General features: G+C 58.9%; 1 protein-coding gene across 1 annotated transcript; it reads right to left on the reverse strand.

The window, feature by feature from the left end:
• Nucleotides 1-2,406: 2,406 nt before the first annotated feature.
• FA2H (fatty acid 2-hydroxylase) lies at nt 2,407-15,113 on the reverse strand. Its single transcript, XM_065641118.1, has 7 exons — nt 14,807-15,113; nt 8,225-8,320; nt 5,920-6,062; nt 5,706-5,812; nt 4,275-4,447; nt 3,562-3,814; nt 2,407-2,568 (listed from the first exon to the last, which is right to left on the reverse strand). Exons 1-7 carry the CDS (start codon nt 15,065-15,067, stop codon nt 2,489-2,491), a joined length of 1,113 nt encoding a protein of 370 aa, XP_065497190.1. The 5' UTR covers nt 15,068-15,113; the 3' UTR covers nt 2,407-2,488.
• Nucleotides 15,114-15,759: the final 646 nt, after the last annotated feature.

The raw sequence follows: 15,759 nt of genomic DNA on the forward strand, positions 1-15,759 counted from the left end.
ACTTGCAGCAAAGAGCTTTGTCTCTGGGGACGTGGGCTGGCGGCGGCTGGTGGAGGTGAGCCTTGGGTACCAATCTAAGATCAGCTGGCTGCGGCTCTTCCACACCTTCCACCCTAAAGAAAAGCCTTTATGTGGCATGCCACCCCCCAGGTCTCCTATAGCCCCTGAGATCTCCTCCAGCTTTTTTGCTTTCTCCACTTCACCCAGCACTGCAGCTACTCATGCAGACTGGAGCGGGCACTCACAGAGACATCAGTAGCAGCGGTATTGGCACATCTCAGTCTGCATTAGCAAGAAATGTTTTGGCTTGATTTATGTAAGCTAGTTTAGTGTTAGCCATACCAGAGAGCTCACACGCAGACAAGCAGGGTCAGCAATGGCCCAAGGAGCATCCTCCACGGCACCGACCCCATGCCACCCTGGGGTCCCGCCTGCAGACCCAATGTTCTTGACCATAAAGATCTATTGTCAACATCTCTATTATCACCCATGTAACAAGAGCTTTCACCCCTTCACAGCCACAGTGTGGCTCCATATTTTCTCCCTGTAGCCCTGTATTGCCCACTGAAGATTTTAAATCGAACTCTTACTATGTGCTCAGCATCCCCGCAGAGACGGTCCCCACTCCTCAGCCCGCATCCAGGCAGCAGGGGTAGAAAACTGCCCCGGTTGCAGGGAAATGAGCAGCAGCCACCCATGCCATTGGCACAGCCAGCACTGAGAGAGGCATGCTGGGCTCTGCCAGCTGGAAACAAGAGAGAAACGCACCCAGAAACAGGCTGCAGACACGCTCCCTTCTTCTTTAGGCTGTCTCCAGCATGGCCCCCAAGGAAGAAGCTTGTCCGCTTGCTAAGAGAAATCCGCTGGGTTTACTTGGTTCTGCTTTGCTCGTCTCCGCTTTGGCTGTCTCCGCAGACTGGAGCAGCACAGCAGGATGAGTGTGAGTTTATAGGGTTCTTTCTCTGGCTGTGGTTCCCCAGCAAGCGGAAGGGACATTGTGCAACGCGCCCGGGTTCCCCTGCCACCCAGCCCCTATTCCAGGAAACTGCTCGGGGTGGCGGAGGAAGGGCCCAGGTGAGCCACGTCTCCCCATGCTGGGTTTTGCCCGTTGGAAGAAGAAATTGCCTGCAGGAAGTGCATTGGGAAGAAGGGGACAGGGCAGGCTGTGCTCCCCATATTGATATTTCAAGGATCTCAACCCCTTCTGCTGTGCCACCGGCTGCAGTGAGGCTTGTCCAGGGCACAGTGACACCCTCGGCATCAGCTCAGCGCTGGGCAGCAGGACCCTCTGGAGCGCACCCATCCCACACAAAGGATGCTGGTCCTTTGGAACCTTCCGCTCCCCTCCTCATCTCTGCAGCCCCAGTACCCGATGGCACCAAAAAAAAAGTGCTGGAAACTACGCTTGACCTCTGCCTGGAGCACAGGAAGCTTTGCAGCTGGCTTCGTCAGAGCACCAGGCTGATTTTGGGAAGCACAGGGCAGCACGTGATGCTGTTGCCCAACTTCGGAGAAGTGAGCGGTTACTCCAACCAGCTTCCGCTTGCTGAGCGCCTGGGGTCACGCAGATTCACTGTGGTTCCCTTCTACAAAGAGCGTTTTTCCCACCACCGCCGTGGTCAACAGCACATATTTCATCAGCATGCAGAGCTGAGAAAAGTGACCGCAGGGTATGACAGCACCGGGGGCCATCGGTGCCCAGGAAGGGATGCACCAAGGGTGGCAGGACGTGGGAGCAGCCCCAAGGAATACATTTGCCAGACCCTTTTTAAAAGTCTTTATTTTTCAAAATATACAGTTTATTTACAATTGTAGTGTCTACAGTTTTACATATAAATGTATCCCAAACCTTTAAATAGCTGCAGTAAATATTAGGAAAAAAAAAAAAAAAAATCACAGGATCAGCAAAAAAAGGCATCTTGTAGCAATTCTGTTCACTGGAGTTTGAGTTTCAAGTAGCCAATGTCTACAAAAAACATGAACCTGATAAATCTGGCAGACAGATACGGGTGCACTGGTTAGAAAAAGGCAAAATCCAGACCTGCGGGATCCTCACCCCAAGGGCTGCAGGTCAAGAAAGCCCCGTGCTGGGATCAGGCCGGGAGAAGGACCCAGGGTACAGAAGCCCCTCGGCATGAGTTAGGGGATGGGGTTAACTGCAGTGTGTTGGGCACCCCGGGGAGGTGCTGGGGTGGAGGAGGGAGGGCGGCATCAGGCACTTCATCTCTTGGGCAGCAGACCTGCCCATGCATCCGTGACCTGGAGCGGGAGGGCGGCGAGGAAGGGGTGGGAGTCCCCCAGGGAGCCCCACAACCTCCTCCTCCCCTTTCCCCGCATCCTCGCCCCCCTTGGCAGTGCCGCAGCAGGACCACAGCACACCGTGGGGATGCTCCGGCGTGGGGCCACTGCTGTGGCACAGCCCCCGGGACAGATGGCAGCCCCAGCCCAGGAAGGATGGAGCTGGCAGCTGGGAGTTGTGCTGGAGCCATCAGTCCTCTTTCTCAAAGGTCTCCTCAGGGATGAGCGTCCGGAAGGGGCGATCCCAGAAGCGGGTGCTGATGCCGAAGCCTGTGGGTAGAGGAGAGAGCGCTCAGCCCGCGGTGCCGCCGTCACCAGGATGCTGCTGGGGACGGGGCGCAGCTCGCTCGATGTTAACTGTGCCAGTGCCACTGTTGCCGAGACTGGCAGGGCTGGGAGCAGCCGGTACGAGGTGCACGTGGCCAGGACGGGACGTCACCCAGCTGGGTGCAATGGTGACAACAGCTGACAGTGGTGCCAGGGCCAGGCAGTGCCTTCAAAGAGACTGGTGAGGGAGGTGTGTCCATGTTTTGGGGAGGGAAGAAGGCAAGGTGAGGGTGAGGAGGGAGCAGGAGCTGGCTGGGCCATGCCACCAGCCCCACTGATGATAGCTTATCTGGATAGGGTGTTTTCTCCTAGGAAACCGGGCAAAGGGCAGGTTGAGCAAGTGCCAGGCTGGGGAAGGTGTGGGGTGGACCCGGGAAAGCCCAGGGCCTCTCCCTGCACCTGCCAATGCCTCCCGGGAGGAGGAGATGCTGTCCTGGGTGGGGAAAGGCACCCACATCCCCGGCTGGCATTGGTGCCCGTCGGCGAGACAGACTGCTGCCTTCGTCCCTGTGCTGCTCTGGCTCCCCAAACTCAACCTGAGGGCTGAGGAATCATAGAATCGCAGAATAGTTTGGGTTGGAAAGGACCTTCAAAGCTCATCCAGTCCCACCCCTGCCATGAGCAGGGACATCTTCACCCAGCTCAGGTTGCTCAGAGCCCCGTCCAGCCTGGCCTGGGATGTCTCCAGGGGTGGTTCATCCACCACCTCTCTGGGCAACCTGGGCCAGTGTTTCACCACCCTCAGTGTACAGAATTTCTTCCTCATGTCTATCCATGGGCCTGCAGCACTTTGTACATCGCTTCCCCAGTGACACAGCTCTTGGGCTTCCCCACCCCAAATCCCAAATATTTCAGAGCATCAGCTGCACACGTGCAGGCAGGCTGGGCTTTGACAGCCCTTGGCCCCACTGGCACACGTGGGAAAGGTGGTGCTACCTGATTTTTGGTGTTCAAAGTGATGCTTGACGTGATAAGCCTTCAGCCCGTACAGGTAGGTGCCTTTCTTTGGTGAGCCGTAGTGGAGGTAATAGTGCATCATGTCATAGATGACGTAGCCACAGAGCCCCCCGACGAACACCGAGAGCCCCAGCACCTCGGGCAGCAGGAGCTGCAGCACGCCGTAGAAGAAGCCGATCACCAGTGAGGCCGGCACGGGAGGGAAGACGAGACGGGAGCTGTCGAAGGGAGACTGGAAGCGGAGAAGGACAGTGGGACAGGCAACTCTCAGCTCACCCCATGTCCCCCAGCCCCCAGAACATCCCTGCTACTTGGGAAAAGCCAACACCAAAGCAGCCCCCAGAAACCCTCCCCAAAAGATGCACCCAGCAAGAGCAGCCCCTTGCCCACACCAAGGTGGCCAGGCAGCTGGTGGCTTTGGCTGGCAGGTCCCCAAGTGCCACAGGGACATTTCCTCCAGCGAAGCTAGAGGGAGCCCATGGCTTTTTAGGTCTTCCCCTCGCCCAACCAGTGCTTGCAGGTTTAATTCCAGCTCCTCTGAGCCTGTCTTACAGCCCTCGCAGGTATTAGGTAAGGGCCTGGCTTTGGGTGAAGATGCCACAAGTCACGTCCAACACGCACAAACAGGCTCCGCCTGAGCAAAAGCCACCGTTCCCATGGCCCGGCGGGCGCCGGCGGGAGCTGTGACTCACCTTGTGATGCTGCCCATGCAGCAAGAAATGCAGCGTGATGAGATAGTAGTTACTAGCAGGTGGCTTCATGTGGAAGACAAAGCGATGGATGAGGTACTCGAGCAGGGACCACAGGAACATCCCCATGAGGAAGATGAAGGGGAAGAAGTATTTGTGGATGGGTATGGAGTACTCTACACAACAAGACATGCAGCGGTCAGCAGGGCAGGTGACACATGGGTGCTCTGATCCATCGCCATCCTCATCCTCCCTCTCACCTACATCCTGCCTTGAGCTTCTCCAGGGAGCTACATTTTCCTTTGATTCCCATTAATTTACACTCTCTAGGGAAACAGTCGGCTTCTCGCTGCAGCAAGGAGCTGGCAAGGGGGGGTTCCCTTCATCCCAGATGCCAATGTGGGCTTGGACATGCACTCCAGGGACAGCCCTGTCCTTACAAAGCTGCTTCGCCCACCAGAAAAATGCAGGAGGGGCTTTATCTGCGCAGGCAACACTCATAACAGTTAAACAGTGTTGCTGGCATTGTTGTTGTTGTTGTTGTTTTTTTTATTTTTGAGATGAAGAATCGGTTTGTTGGGCACTTTCCCCCGCAGAGCATTTTTCAGCCACCTCCTCCTTTCAGGACCAGCTGCCAGCCCTGCATCCTTGCTAGCAGAATTCGGATCCCCCTCCAAAATCTGTTCATTTTGGGGAAATAAAATAAATAAATAACCCTTTGGCAGCAAGGTGCTGAATGCCACCAGGAGCAAGGGGGGTGTCGGTGCAGCGGGCGCTCCGCCCTGCAGCCGGGCACAGCTGGCACCGGGTGGCATCTTGCAAAAAACACAGGGAGCCCAGAGGAAAAAAAAAAAAAAAAAAAAAAAAGGCACAACAAAGAAGACAGCCTGCCCTGGCCACGCTTGTTATTCCCGGGGGAGCAGACAGTGGGAGATTCAAGGGCAGGCGCTTCGGGCAAACAAGCCCTGCACTGTGCGATGCTGGCGATGCTGAGAGCCGGGTTTGTTCACCCGCCACGCCGGCATTCAGCCACGGCCTGGGGTGGGTGTCAGTGGGGGGTGGCACGTACCGCAGCGCCGGTGCGGCTCGGTTTTTCGGGTGGAGGGAAGGGAGGCAAGAGGGAACAGGCTGCAGCCCAGGCCAGTGGGCTCTGTGTCTCTATCCATTCCCCTGGAGGGACCGAATCGCGGGGTGAGAGAAGGGGATGGAGGTGGGCAAGCTCAGGCTTTACAGAAGCGCAGACGGTTTCGTGCAGGGGACATGCTGGTGGCGGTGGGGACAGGGGCTCACCTGCTGCTCTTGCATGCAGCTTGCATGCACAGAAGGAGGGATGGGGAAGGGATGCAGGTGTCTGCCCCTACCCATGGCTGTCATGCCCCTGGACACGGAGCGGGGGCAGTGAGCCGAACCCAAAGGCTTTGCCACCAGACGTACCTGTGGTGAAGGAGGAGAAGAGCCTGGTGTTGCCCTGGGCAAGAGAGGTGTAGCTGACCCAGCTGAGATACAGCACCACGGGAACCCACACCACGATCACCACGTACCTACAGGGTAGAGGGACATGTCAGAGGGACCCTCCCAGGGGGTGGTGAGCCATCCCCCTCCCCATGGAGGCACCGGCCGGGGCACGGCGCAGACCCCGGGGGCTCACCATGCTGTCTTGGAGAGCGACTCGAGGAAATCCGAGTGGAAGAGGCGGATGGGCCGATCCACGGGCTGGTGCACCCACTCGTCATACTTCTCCCCCAAGTAGCCCACCTGCCACAGCAAGGGCTTCTGCCAGTCCACCAGGTCCTGGGGGAGCAGACAGCGGTTGTATCCCTATACCCGGCACAAAGCTGTGCCACAGCGCGGGATTTCAAGCTGCAAACCCCTTCCCATTCCCCAGGAGCAGCCACTTCTTGCTCCCAGCAGCCCTGAGCTCCCCACAAGCACCAGTGTGGGGCAGACAAGCAGAGCCAGACACGCATCAGCCCCATCGACCCAGGAACGTGGGGCTGGGCTCACTGCCGTGCCACCAGGTACCTGCCCGTGGTTCAAGGTGAGGGCAACTGTACCAGGACGTGGCTCAGCATCAGGCCCTGATAACCAAGGCTCTGTACCCCCCCGGGACCTGCCAAGATTAGATAGCGAGCGGCAATACTCCCACTTGCTAGCTGTGCCAGCAAACCACTGGTAGGACACAGAGTCTGTCCCTGTGGCATTGCTCTGGCCAAGGGCTTTTCTCCTTGCAGAGAGGATGTGCGGGATGGCTGCAGGCATTCAAGCCCTTTGGCAGCGAGGAGCAAAGCAGAAAGGGATGGGGGAGCAGGATGCAGGATGGGAATGCAAATGCCAGTCACTGCTCCAGTGCATAGAATTGTAGAATAGTTTGTGCTGGAAGGGACCTTCAAAGCTTGCCCAGTGCCCCCCCTGCCATGAGCAGGGACATCTTCACCAGCTCGGGTTGCTCAGAGCCCTGTCCAGCCTGGCCTGGGATGTCTCCAGGGATGGGGCATCCACCACCTCTCTGGGTAACATGGGCCAGTGTTTCATCAACCTCATTGTAAACAATTTCTTCCTCATATATGAATCTCCCCTCCTTTAGTTTAAAACCATCACCCCTTGCCCTGTCACAGCAGGCGCCGCTAAAAAGTCTGTCCCCATCTTTCTTATTGGCCCCTTTTAAGCACTGAAAGGCCGCAATAAGGTCTCCCCAGAACCTTCTCTTCTCCAGCTGAACACACCAACTCTCTCAGCCTGTCCTCCCAGCAGAGCTGTTCCAGCCTCGGATCATTTCTGTAGCCCTCAAATGCATGGCTGCATTCAGACAGCTGCAAAAGCAAGAAGGGATCCATGCAGGCACACATGTCTGCACAGGCCAAAAATAGATAGACCGAACCAGTAGCACCATCTCCGCTGCTGCTCAGCATCCTCGGACACATCTTCTGCTGGCTTGGCCAGATAAGGTGGTTTGTTGGTCCCACCCTTACCCCAGGACAGAAATCCTGCTCGCCCGGCCATGCCCCAGCCTGGCAGCTCTGCACCGGCCGTCCTGCACCGCACAGGCAACCCAGGGCCCAGGGCTGTGCCGCTGGTCATTTGGCATTGGGGTGTGTGTGGGGGGTGGGGGGGGCAGCTCAGCTTGGGACATTTCAGGGCAAAAAGCTGTGGTGGCCATGGGTATTTTTGGGGCTCTGCTGCAGGCAGGGATAGATGTGATCACCCAGAGGGGGAAACGACCCCAGCCTGCAGCAGGTGCATGGGACAGGGATGGAGTCACCCTCCACTGGGGAGGTAGGGGAAAACTTAAAGCAAAAAGGTCACTTTGGGATGGCAGATTCCTCTTTTAATCACGATCAGCTGCAAAATATTAAGATGGGTGGGTGAAAGGTGTTCTCCTGCTCAAATAAAAAAAAAGTCCTTTTGCATGATAAAAGTATGCTTGGCAAGGAGCAGGGGCTGTGCAAGATGGTGCCACAAACAGCAGGAATGTCCAAAGGGACCTTGGGGACAAATCCCCGCTCCTGTGGCATGCTCAGACAGGAGCAGGCAGGGCAGGGAGCAGCCTGCGTGCATGGGGATTGCCCTGCTCAGGCTGGGGGACCCCTTAATGCTCATTACAGGTGCTCAGTCCCGACGACAAATTGAAAAAAATAAATAAAGAAAATAAAGCAAGCAAGGTGCAGCTTGGCAGGACATCCCTGCTCAAAAGGCGCAGCCGCTGTCAGAGAAAGCCATCTCCGCCCACACCGCCACCGCAGGAGCCTGCCAGTGTGGCCGCGCCTGGGCCATAAAGCATGAGCCATCTCACCTGTGCCCGGAGAAAGGGCAGGAGCAGCCGGATCAGCTCTTTCCCGGCATCCCTCCCATCCCAGGGGTCAGCAGAGAGCCAGAGCTCTCACGGGAAAGAGGAGACCCAGTCTCCTCTGGGACCCCTCCAGCAAACAGCGTTCTGGAGAAACCCCAGCTCTTACCTTCTCCACATCCACCGTTTTACAGCGGGGATCCATCCGTGCTGGGGTCTGAGCTGCAGCATCCACCTCCTGCTCATTCGCCAGCTCGGGCTGGATCTAGAAAGGGAAGGAAAATCACCAGTGAAGCACCAGTGGCAGACGCAGTTGGGGACAGTGGTGGGGTGGCAAGCTTGTGCCTGCCTGCTAAATAAATAAATAAGGGGGAAAAAAATCTAATGAATTTAAGTCAGTCAGTTCCTGCAGAGCAGGTTCCTGAGGGATGCGGCTGCTGCCGAGCTGGGCTGGGCTGCCCTTTGAACCATGCACTGAGCATCTCCCGCTCCCACCTTTTTGGAAACCTCCCCCCAAGCCGGCTTTTCAGGCCACCCCACCATACTGCTGGGAGGGCACTGGGTGCTGGTTCTCGGGCGTTGCAAAGCGGAGGCTCCGGGGCCCTTGGCCAGCGATAGCCCTTGCAAACGGGCAGTGCTGCAGCCTGGCGAGAACCAGCCTGAGCCAGCCCTGCTGCAAGCAAAGCCAGGAGCATCGCCGGGCAGTGCTCACAACCAGGCCCCCGCCTCCCCACCCCGCTGCTCTCCAGCAAAAGCCCAGCTCAGCGTTTTGGTCCCCAAGGAAGACAGGCTGCCGGAGCAGGGAGTGTGGCATGGCTGCTGCCACCACCCTGGCTCCAGGCACGGGGGAAAAAATGCAGCAAGAGGGAACTTGCGCCGGGGAAAAGGACCAAGTGCCCTTTGCAGGGCAATGCTGGGATGGGCACCTTCAGTGCAAGGTGGGGTGGAAGGTTGGGTTTGGCTACAGAGGGCACGCTTGGGTTCGGGGGATGTGCTGGTGCGGCGGTGGCAGGACAAAGCGCAGGCTGCGGTCCTGCTGCCAGGTCTGGCTGAGAAACAGGAGAAACTTGCATCTTCTGATGCTTGGAAGCAAACGCACCACCGGCTGCCAGCACCGGCCTCCTTCCCACGGCCCTGCCAGCTCCAGCGCTGGCCCTGCCGCTGGCGGGGGGCTTGGCGAGGCCACAGCGTGTCCATGCAAGCCCCAGTCCGGCCATACCCTACAGCAGCCCGGTGGCTCCCCAGGCATGACGTGCCAAACGTGCCTTTTCTCCCGCTTTGTCACCTGGAGTTAGCCATTAACCCAGCAGCCCCGGCACAGCAAGGCCTGCCGGGGTTTCCAGCTGTGTCCCTGGCAGTGAGCGACATTCCCCTGGCAAGCAGGGCTCCTCGATGGATGCTTGCCCCGCCGCTCCAAGAGGGATGCGATTCCCTCAAGGGATGTTGCATCCCTGTTGGGAACAAACCCTCTCCTAGCAGCCGAGGAGGAGCCCGGATGCAGGAGGACCAGTGTCACCTCCTGGGGCGGACAGGACTTTACTCCGTTGGTGACGCCAAGGCAGAGCCAGGTGCTGTTTGCCCACAGCAGACACTCTTTGCTTGCTGGGTTCCCACCCCCTTTCTAATAATAACTGGATTTCAAACCTCATCCCATTGGTATGAGAGCTGCAGTACCCAGCCCCGAGGCAGCTCCTCACCCTGGGGGGGGCGGGCAGGGCTGGGGGTATTTCCAGCCAGGTTGGACTTCAGTGGGCAGCAGTTTTACTGCAGGCAGAGCGCAGTGTGAGCCGATGCTGTGGGCCACCACGTCTCCCTCTGCACTGGTCCCCACCGCTGTTTTGAAAGACTGAGAGAGTTGGGGTGTTCAGCCTGGACAAGGCTCCGGGGAGACCTTATTGCAGCCTTTCAGTACTTAAAAGGGGCCTGTAAGAAAGATGAGGACAGACTTTTTAGCAGGGCCTGTTGTGATAGGATAAGAGGTGATGGTTTTAAACTAAAGGAGGGGAGATCAGGCTGGACATGAGGAAGAAATTTTTTACAGTGAGGGTGATGAAACACTGTCCCAGGTTGGCCAGAGAGGTGGTGGATGCCCCATCCCTGGAGACATCCCAGGCCAGGCTGGACAGGGCTCTGAGCAACCTGATGTGGGTGAAGATGTCCCTGCTCACGGCAGGGGGGGCACTGGATGAGCTTTGAAGGGCTCTTCCAACCCAAACCATTCTGTGATGATATGATTTTCAGCATTGCACACTCTGCCCTTCAGCCAGATATCCTGAAACCCTGGGGAAGGTGGGATGCCTTGAAATCCAGCTGAGGATAGTCAAGTTATGGTTTTGCCTCCTCCCCACAGGTGTTTTGGAAAAAAGTCTGGCTTTAAGCAATAGAAGCAGCTTTTCTGTCCCCTGAGAAATGAGCCTGTACTCTTCCACCTCAACACTTGCATTGCAGCCTCGCCAGCAGCAGGAAGGATGCTTAAGAAAGCCGGGCTGACGCAACAGCCTGTCACTTCTCATCCCCTTTCCAAAACATCCACATGCCTCCAAGTGTCCTACCCATGGACGCCCAAGCACCATGTCATGGCTGGAGCTTTCCCCATCCTCCCAGTTCAGGGAGGCAGATAGGGGCTCAGACCCCACCTTACCGGCAGCACCTGGGCTGGGGAGGATGGGTGTCACCAGAGAAATGCCATCGCTCTGCGTGCTACGACAGCTCCCTTCCAGCACCCAGCCTCACCTGAGTCACCTCCTCATGTTCCTCGGCTGAGGAGGAAGGCTCTCCTCTTGTTCACCCTGGGGCAAAGGGGTGAACTGAAAGGACCTGCAGCCATGGCGCAACCGGGGCGCAACCGGGGCGCAAGCCACATCTGCATGCCTCGGCTCACTCCCCGGCGTGGCAGCACACTCCTGCCTGCCCTGAGCACACGGGGACCCTCAGGGACTGACCCCCACCAGCACCCGCACCAGCGCTGGGGTTTCTGCCCGTCCTCCTCAAAATAAAAAGGTGGGTTTGAAGGAGGCTGAAGGGTCTTTGCGAGCGCTGGGCTCTGCCTGTTGCCTGTGGGTGATGCTGATGCATCCAAGCCGTCCCCAGGCAAACAGGTCCTGCAGGGAAGGGTGTGCAAGAGGCCTGATGTAACGAAGGGAAACTGAACGCCTATGAAGTGACATCTTCCCACAACACCACCCTGGCAAGTAGCAGCTCCGGTGAGGTGTCGGCTCTCCTGCTGTGAAGCAACGGGACCAGACACCCACGGCACGGCGTGATGCGGTGACCGGGTGACCTGGTATCTGCCTCCAAGCGTCCCACTGCCCTGTGCGGGACAGGCAGGGCTGTGGGGAGCTCAGCACGGGTGTTGTGCCAGCTACACCACCCCGATGACGTGCTGCATCAGAGCCCAGGGTGATAAAAGAAAAAAAAAAAAACCAACCGTGACAGGAGCAGGTACTGCAGGAGAGACAGTCCAGTGCAGGGTCCGATGTGCCCGAGACACAGGCAAGAGAAGCTGGAAACGTCCCTCTGTCCCAAGCAGTGTGATGCTGCCCACAGACAGTTGCTCCACCAGCAGCCCAGACCTGGTTTTTCCACCTGTGCCCGTTTGCCCAGTGAGCCAAACCCCACAGGAGCCCTGCTGTGCTGCAGCATCACGCCGGAGCCTCCAGCACCTTCACTAAGCTCCGAAACAGCTTGAATTGCCGATGTCCACGCAGGATAAGCTGTGCCGGCAATGCAGGCTCAGGCACGTAGCAGGAGGACACCCCATGAGGCTCAGGGAGCCCCAGCAAGGTCCCCGCCCATGCTGGCATGATCCCAACATCACCATCCCACCAGCATCACCATGCCTGGGCGGCAGCTGGCAGAGCCCCACAGGGCCGCGTCTCAGCCCATTAAGCACTGGGTGCAGCAGGACTATTAAAAAGAGGTTGAAGGTAACTTGTCCTGATGGTAATAATAATAAAACAAAGCCACTTCTTTTTACGACGCCTCCAAATAACGCACGAGTGCCCACGTCCAAACGAGCTCAGGCTGGGATGGAGAGCCAGGGCAAGCCCAACATGCGGTAATGCTGGCAAGAGGAAGGGGAGGACACCAACCCAAGAGAGATGGGGGTTTTACTGTGACTCATGGCCACGTCACACACACCAAAGAGGCTGTGATGAAAGTCTCTCATTGCTTAAATTGGTGAGGTAATTAGATGATCCAGTTTCCCTCTAGTAGGGCTCTTAAAAATCCACTGTCTAGTTTGGGTAATTATTGCTTCTCACTTTGATCTCCCCTATGCATTCTCTTTGCATTGATAAAAGGTTTGGGGGTTAATTTGTCCTTAACCAAACAGGGCTGGGTGACACAGAAGGGGGATCTGTGGCTGAAGGATGGAGCCGAGCTCCCGAGGGCTGCACGAAGGGGCACAGAGACGTGCTGGCGGGATGAAGGCTGGCTCTCATCTTCCTCTTCACCCCTTCTGCATTAATGCATTTTTCTCCCACTTTCCAAAATCCTCGAAGTCCCTGGGTGTAAGCAGAGAGGATGCTGATGCCTGCGGGACCACATGCTCCTGCATCCCTTGGCACGGAGATGGTGCAGCCCTGGGACCTCCAACGAGTGAGAAGAGGCACCAGCAAAGCTGTGGGGTTCCAAACACAGACTGGGCCCATGCAACACCTCCTTCAAATTGCTGCTTGGGGTACGCCTGCCCGAAAGCAGCCAAAGCAAGAACCCAAGCGCCACTGAGGGTGTTTGCTCTCCCTGTCTCCCTCCAAAGGGGATTTTTGGGGGGTGGCGAGACCAGCAGAACAGCTCACACATCACGTGTGTGCCGGACACAGCACGGCCAGCCTGGCTGTGCAGCAGTCAGCTTTTTTCCCTCCCCTTCGTGTTACAACCCAGGATGGTTTATCTAGTGCCAGGCAGGGTCTGATCTCCCTGCACCCTGACGTTATCATGCCGTGTATTTGCATTGGGATGGCGGCAATTCCCCTCAGCGCGAGAACTCGTTTGTCCGGTACCTTCCTTTGCCCCAACCCGTCGGGCTCGTCACGCCTGTGAGGAGGCGGCAGCAACAAGTGTCCCAACAGAGGAGGTGCCATCGCTGGGATCTGGAGAAAGAGCAGGCATCGCACCCAGGCTGAACAAAGCCTTGTCTGTGGCGCTGCCGCTGATCGGGGCCGAGCCTGCGCCACAGGGAGCAGAACCAGCAAGAGCAAACAACCAGCCCAGAGGGACCGACGGGTCACCGACCCTGCCGGGATGTGCGGCAGGGAAAAGCAGCCGCTGGGCTGCCAAAGGGGGCTGAGCTGGCCCTGCTGCTCAGGAATCCTGCCCGCGGTGTGCCGGTGAGGGCTGGTAATCGGGGCGGCAGCGCCCGGTGCCACGCTGCCTCCTGGAAGTTCACCCGGCGGCAGCGGCACTTCCCTGGGGTGTTTTCCTGCGAGCACGAGGCTGGCGTGGTGAGGACGGCACTGAGTCATCGTCAACTTCACCCCACGCTCAGACAGTTCAGGACGTGGCTGGGCTCCTTCCCCAGCAGCGGCTGCTCATCTCCGGCAAGTCCTGGTGCCCAGCGCCCTGGCCGAGCGCTGGAAGTGCCAGGAACGGTGCCCCGACCCATCGCCAACCCTGTGCCACATGGCTCTGCTAAAACCAACGCTGAGCTGCATGTCCCCATCTCCCACACCCCTCCAAATATCCCAACACCTCCTCACTGCACTAGCACACCAGGGCCACCCATCAGCCCTGCCTCCCAGCATGGCCAGGGCAGGATGTGACGGTGGGGTGGGACCCCACAGATACCAGGCTCTGCGCACCTGGCACACGGTCCGTCTCAGGCTCTGAGGAGCCTGGACCCTACGTGTCTCGTGATCCTCTGCACCTCAGGCCCCACAGACCTGAGCCCCATAGACACTGACAGCCTCACAGAGCTCCCCAGAGCCAGTGTGCCCCACATGTGTGGGACCTTTGCACCCTGTACAGTGCAGGCACCACCCATGCAAGACCCTGGGGGCCTCAAACATCCCCTGCCCCACACACCCCACACCCACAGCCTGGACCCCGAACATCCTGTGCCACTCAGACCCAACACACATCACATCCCATACAGCTCAGACTTGGACCTGGGTGCCCTATACACCCTATATGCAACATACGCCCCAAAGACTACATGCCCCATACACCCCAAACCCTATACAGCCTCTGTATGCCCTGTGTGGCTTGGAGCCTGGACTTGGGGTGCCCTATGGACCCCATAGGGCTTGGACCCTGCACAGCCCAGACCCAGGGTACCCTATAGACCGTGTATGGCTCAGACCCTGTGCAGCCTGAACTCAGGGTGCCCTATAGACCCCATATGGCTCAGATCCTGCACAGCCTAGACCTGGGGTTCCCTATAGACCCCGTATGGCTCAGATCCTGCGCAGCCTAGATCCGGAGTGCCATATAGACCTTGTACAGTTCAAACGCTGTGCACCCCGGACTTGGGGTGCTCTATAGACCCCCCACTGTCCAGATCACACACAGCCTGGACCTGGGGCACCCTACAGACCCTTTACATCCGAGACCTGAGTCACTTCAGACTCGAGGCACCGTACAGACTCCATACATCCTGAACACTCCGGACCTAAGGCACCCTATAAACTCTGTACATCCCAGCCCCAGGACACTCCGGGCTTGGACCACCCTATAGAGACTCTGTACATCCCAGACCCGGTGCAGCCCCACAGACCCCGCACAGCCCGGCCCCCGGGGCAGCCGGCGGTACCTGCTCCTCGCCGGGCTCCATCTCCCCCACGTAGTACTGCTCCAGCCAGCGGCGGGCGTTGGCCGAGTGCCGGTGGGGCGGCCCGTCCAGCGCAGCGCTCACGTCGGTACCGGCCCGCCGCCGGAGCAGCTGCTCCCCGCCCGGGTGCAGCCGCACGAAGCCGCTCAGGTCGTAGAGGCGGCGGCGGCAGCGGACCAGGCAGGCGCCCTCCGCGCAGCGCGCCCGCACCTCGGCGGCGCTGAAGGAGCGCGGAGCCGCCATGGCCACGGCCCGCGCTGCGCGTCCCGCTGCCCGCGGCCGCCGCGCTCTGCCCGCACCTGCTCATCTGCATACATGCATGTGCCGCCCGGACACGCCCCCCACTCGCCGCCCATTGGACGGCGCCGGGTAGGGGGCGGGGCTTGGGTGGGGGAGGCTCCGCCCCGCGGCAGGTGCTCTGCTCGGGGGGGGGCACGGGGCACTCACGGGTGGGCGATGGGGGCAGTCGAGGCAAAGGAGGGGCGGGGAACGGGGGGCATGGGAGGGCACGGGGCACCCACGGGTGGGTGATGGAGGAGTAAGGGGCACCACGGGTGGGCGATGGAGGAGTAAGGGGCACCACGGGTGGGTGATGGAGGAGTAACGGGCACCCACGGGTGGGTGATGGAGGAGTAACGGGCACTCACGGGTGGGCGATGGAGGAGTAAGGGGCACCACGGGTGGGTGATGGAGGAGTAACGGGCACTCACGGGTGGGCGATGGGGGCAGTCGAGGCAAAGGAGGGGCGGGGAACGGGGGGCATGGGAGGGCACGGGGCACCCACGGGTGGGTGATGGAGGAGCAAGGGACACCACGGGTGGGTGATGGAGGAGTAAGGGGCACCCACGGGTGGGTGATGAAGGAGTAACGGGCACCACGGGTGGGTGATGGAGGAGTAACGGGCACCACGGGTGGGTGATGGGGGCAGTCGGGGC

The sequence above is a fragment of the Caloenas nicobarica genome, chromosome 9, assembly GCF_036013445.1.
Source record: "Caloenas nicobarica isolate bCalNic1 chromosome 9, bCalNic1.hap1, whole genome shotgun sequence".
Classification (NCBI taxonomy): domain Eukaryota; kingdom Metazoa; phylum Chordata; class Aves; order Columbiformes; family Columbidae; genus Caloenas; species Caloenas nicobarica.

Coding starts and splice junctions, on each gene's coding strand:
- FA2H (XM_065641118.1), bottom strand. CDS start 15,067: ATGGCGGCTCCGCGCTCCTTCAGCGCCGCCGAGGTGCGGGCGCGCTGC. Junction 3,815..4,274: donor TGCATGGGCAGCATCACAAG/GTGAGTCACAGC, acceptor CTCCGCTTCCAG/TCTCCCTTCGACAGCTCCCG. Junction 2,569..3,561: donor CTTTGAACACCAAAAATCAG/GTAGCACCACCT, acceptor CTCTACCCACAG/GCTTCGGCATCAGCACCCGC.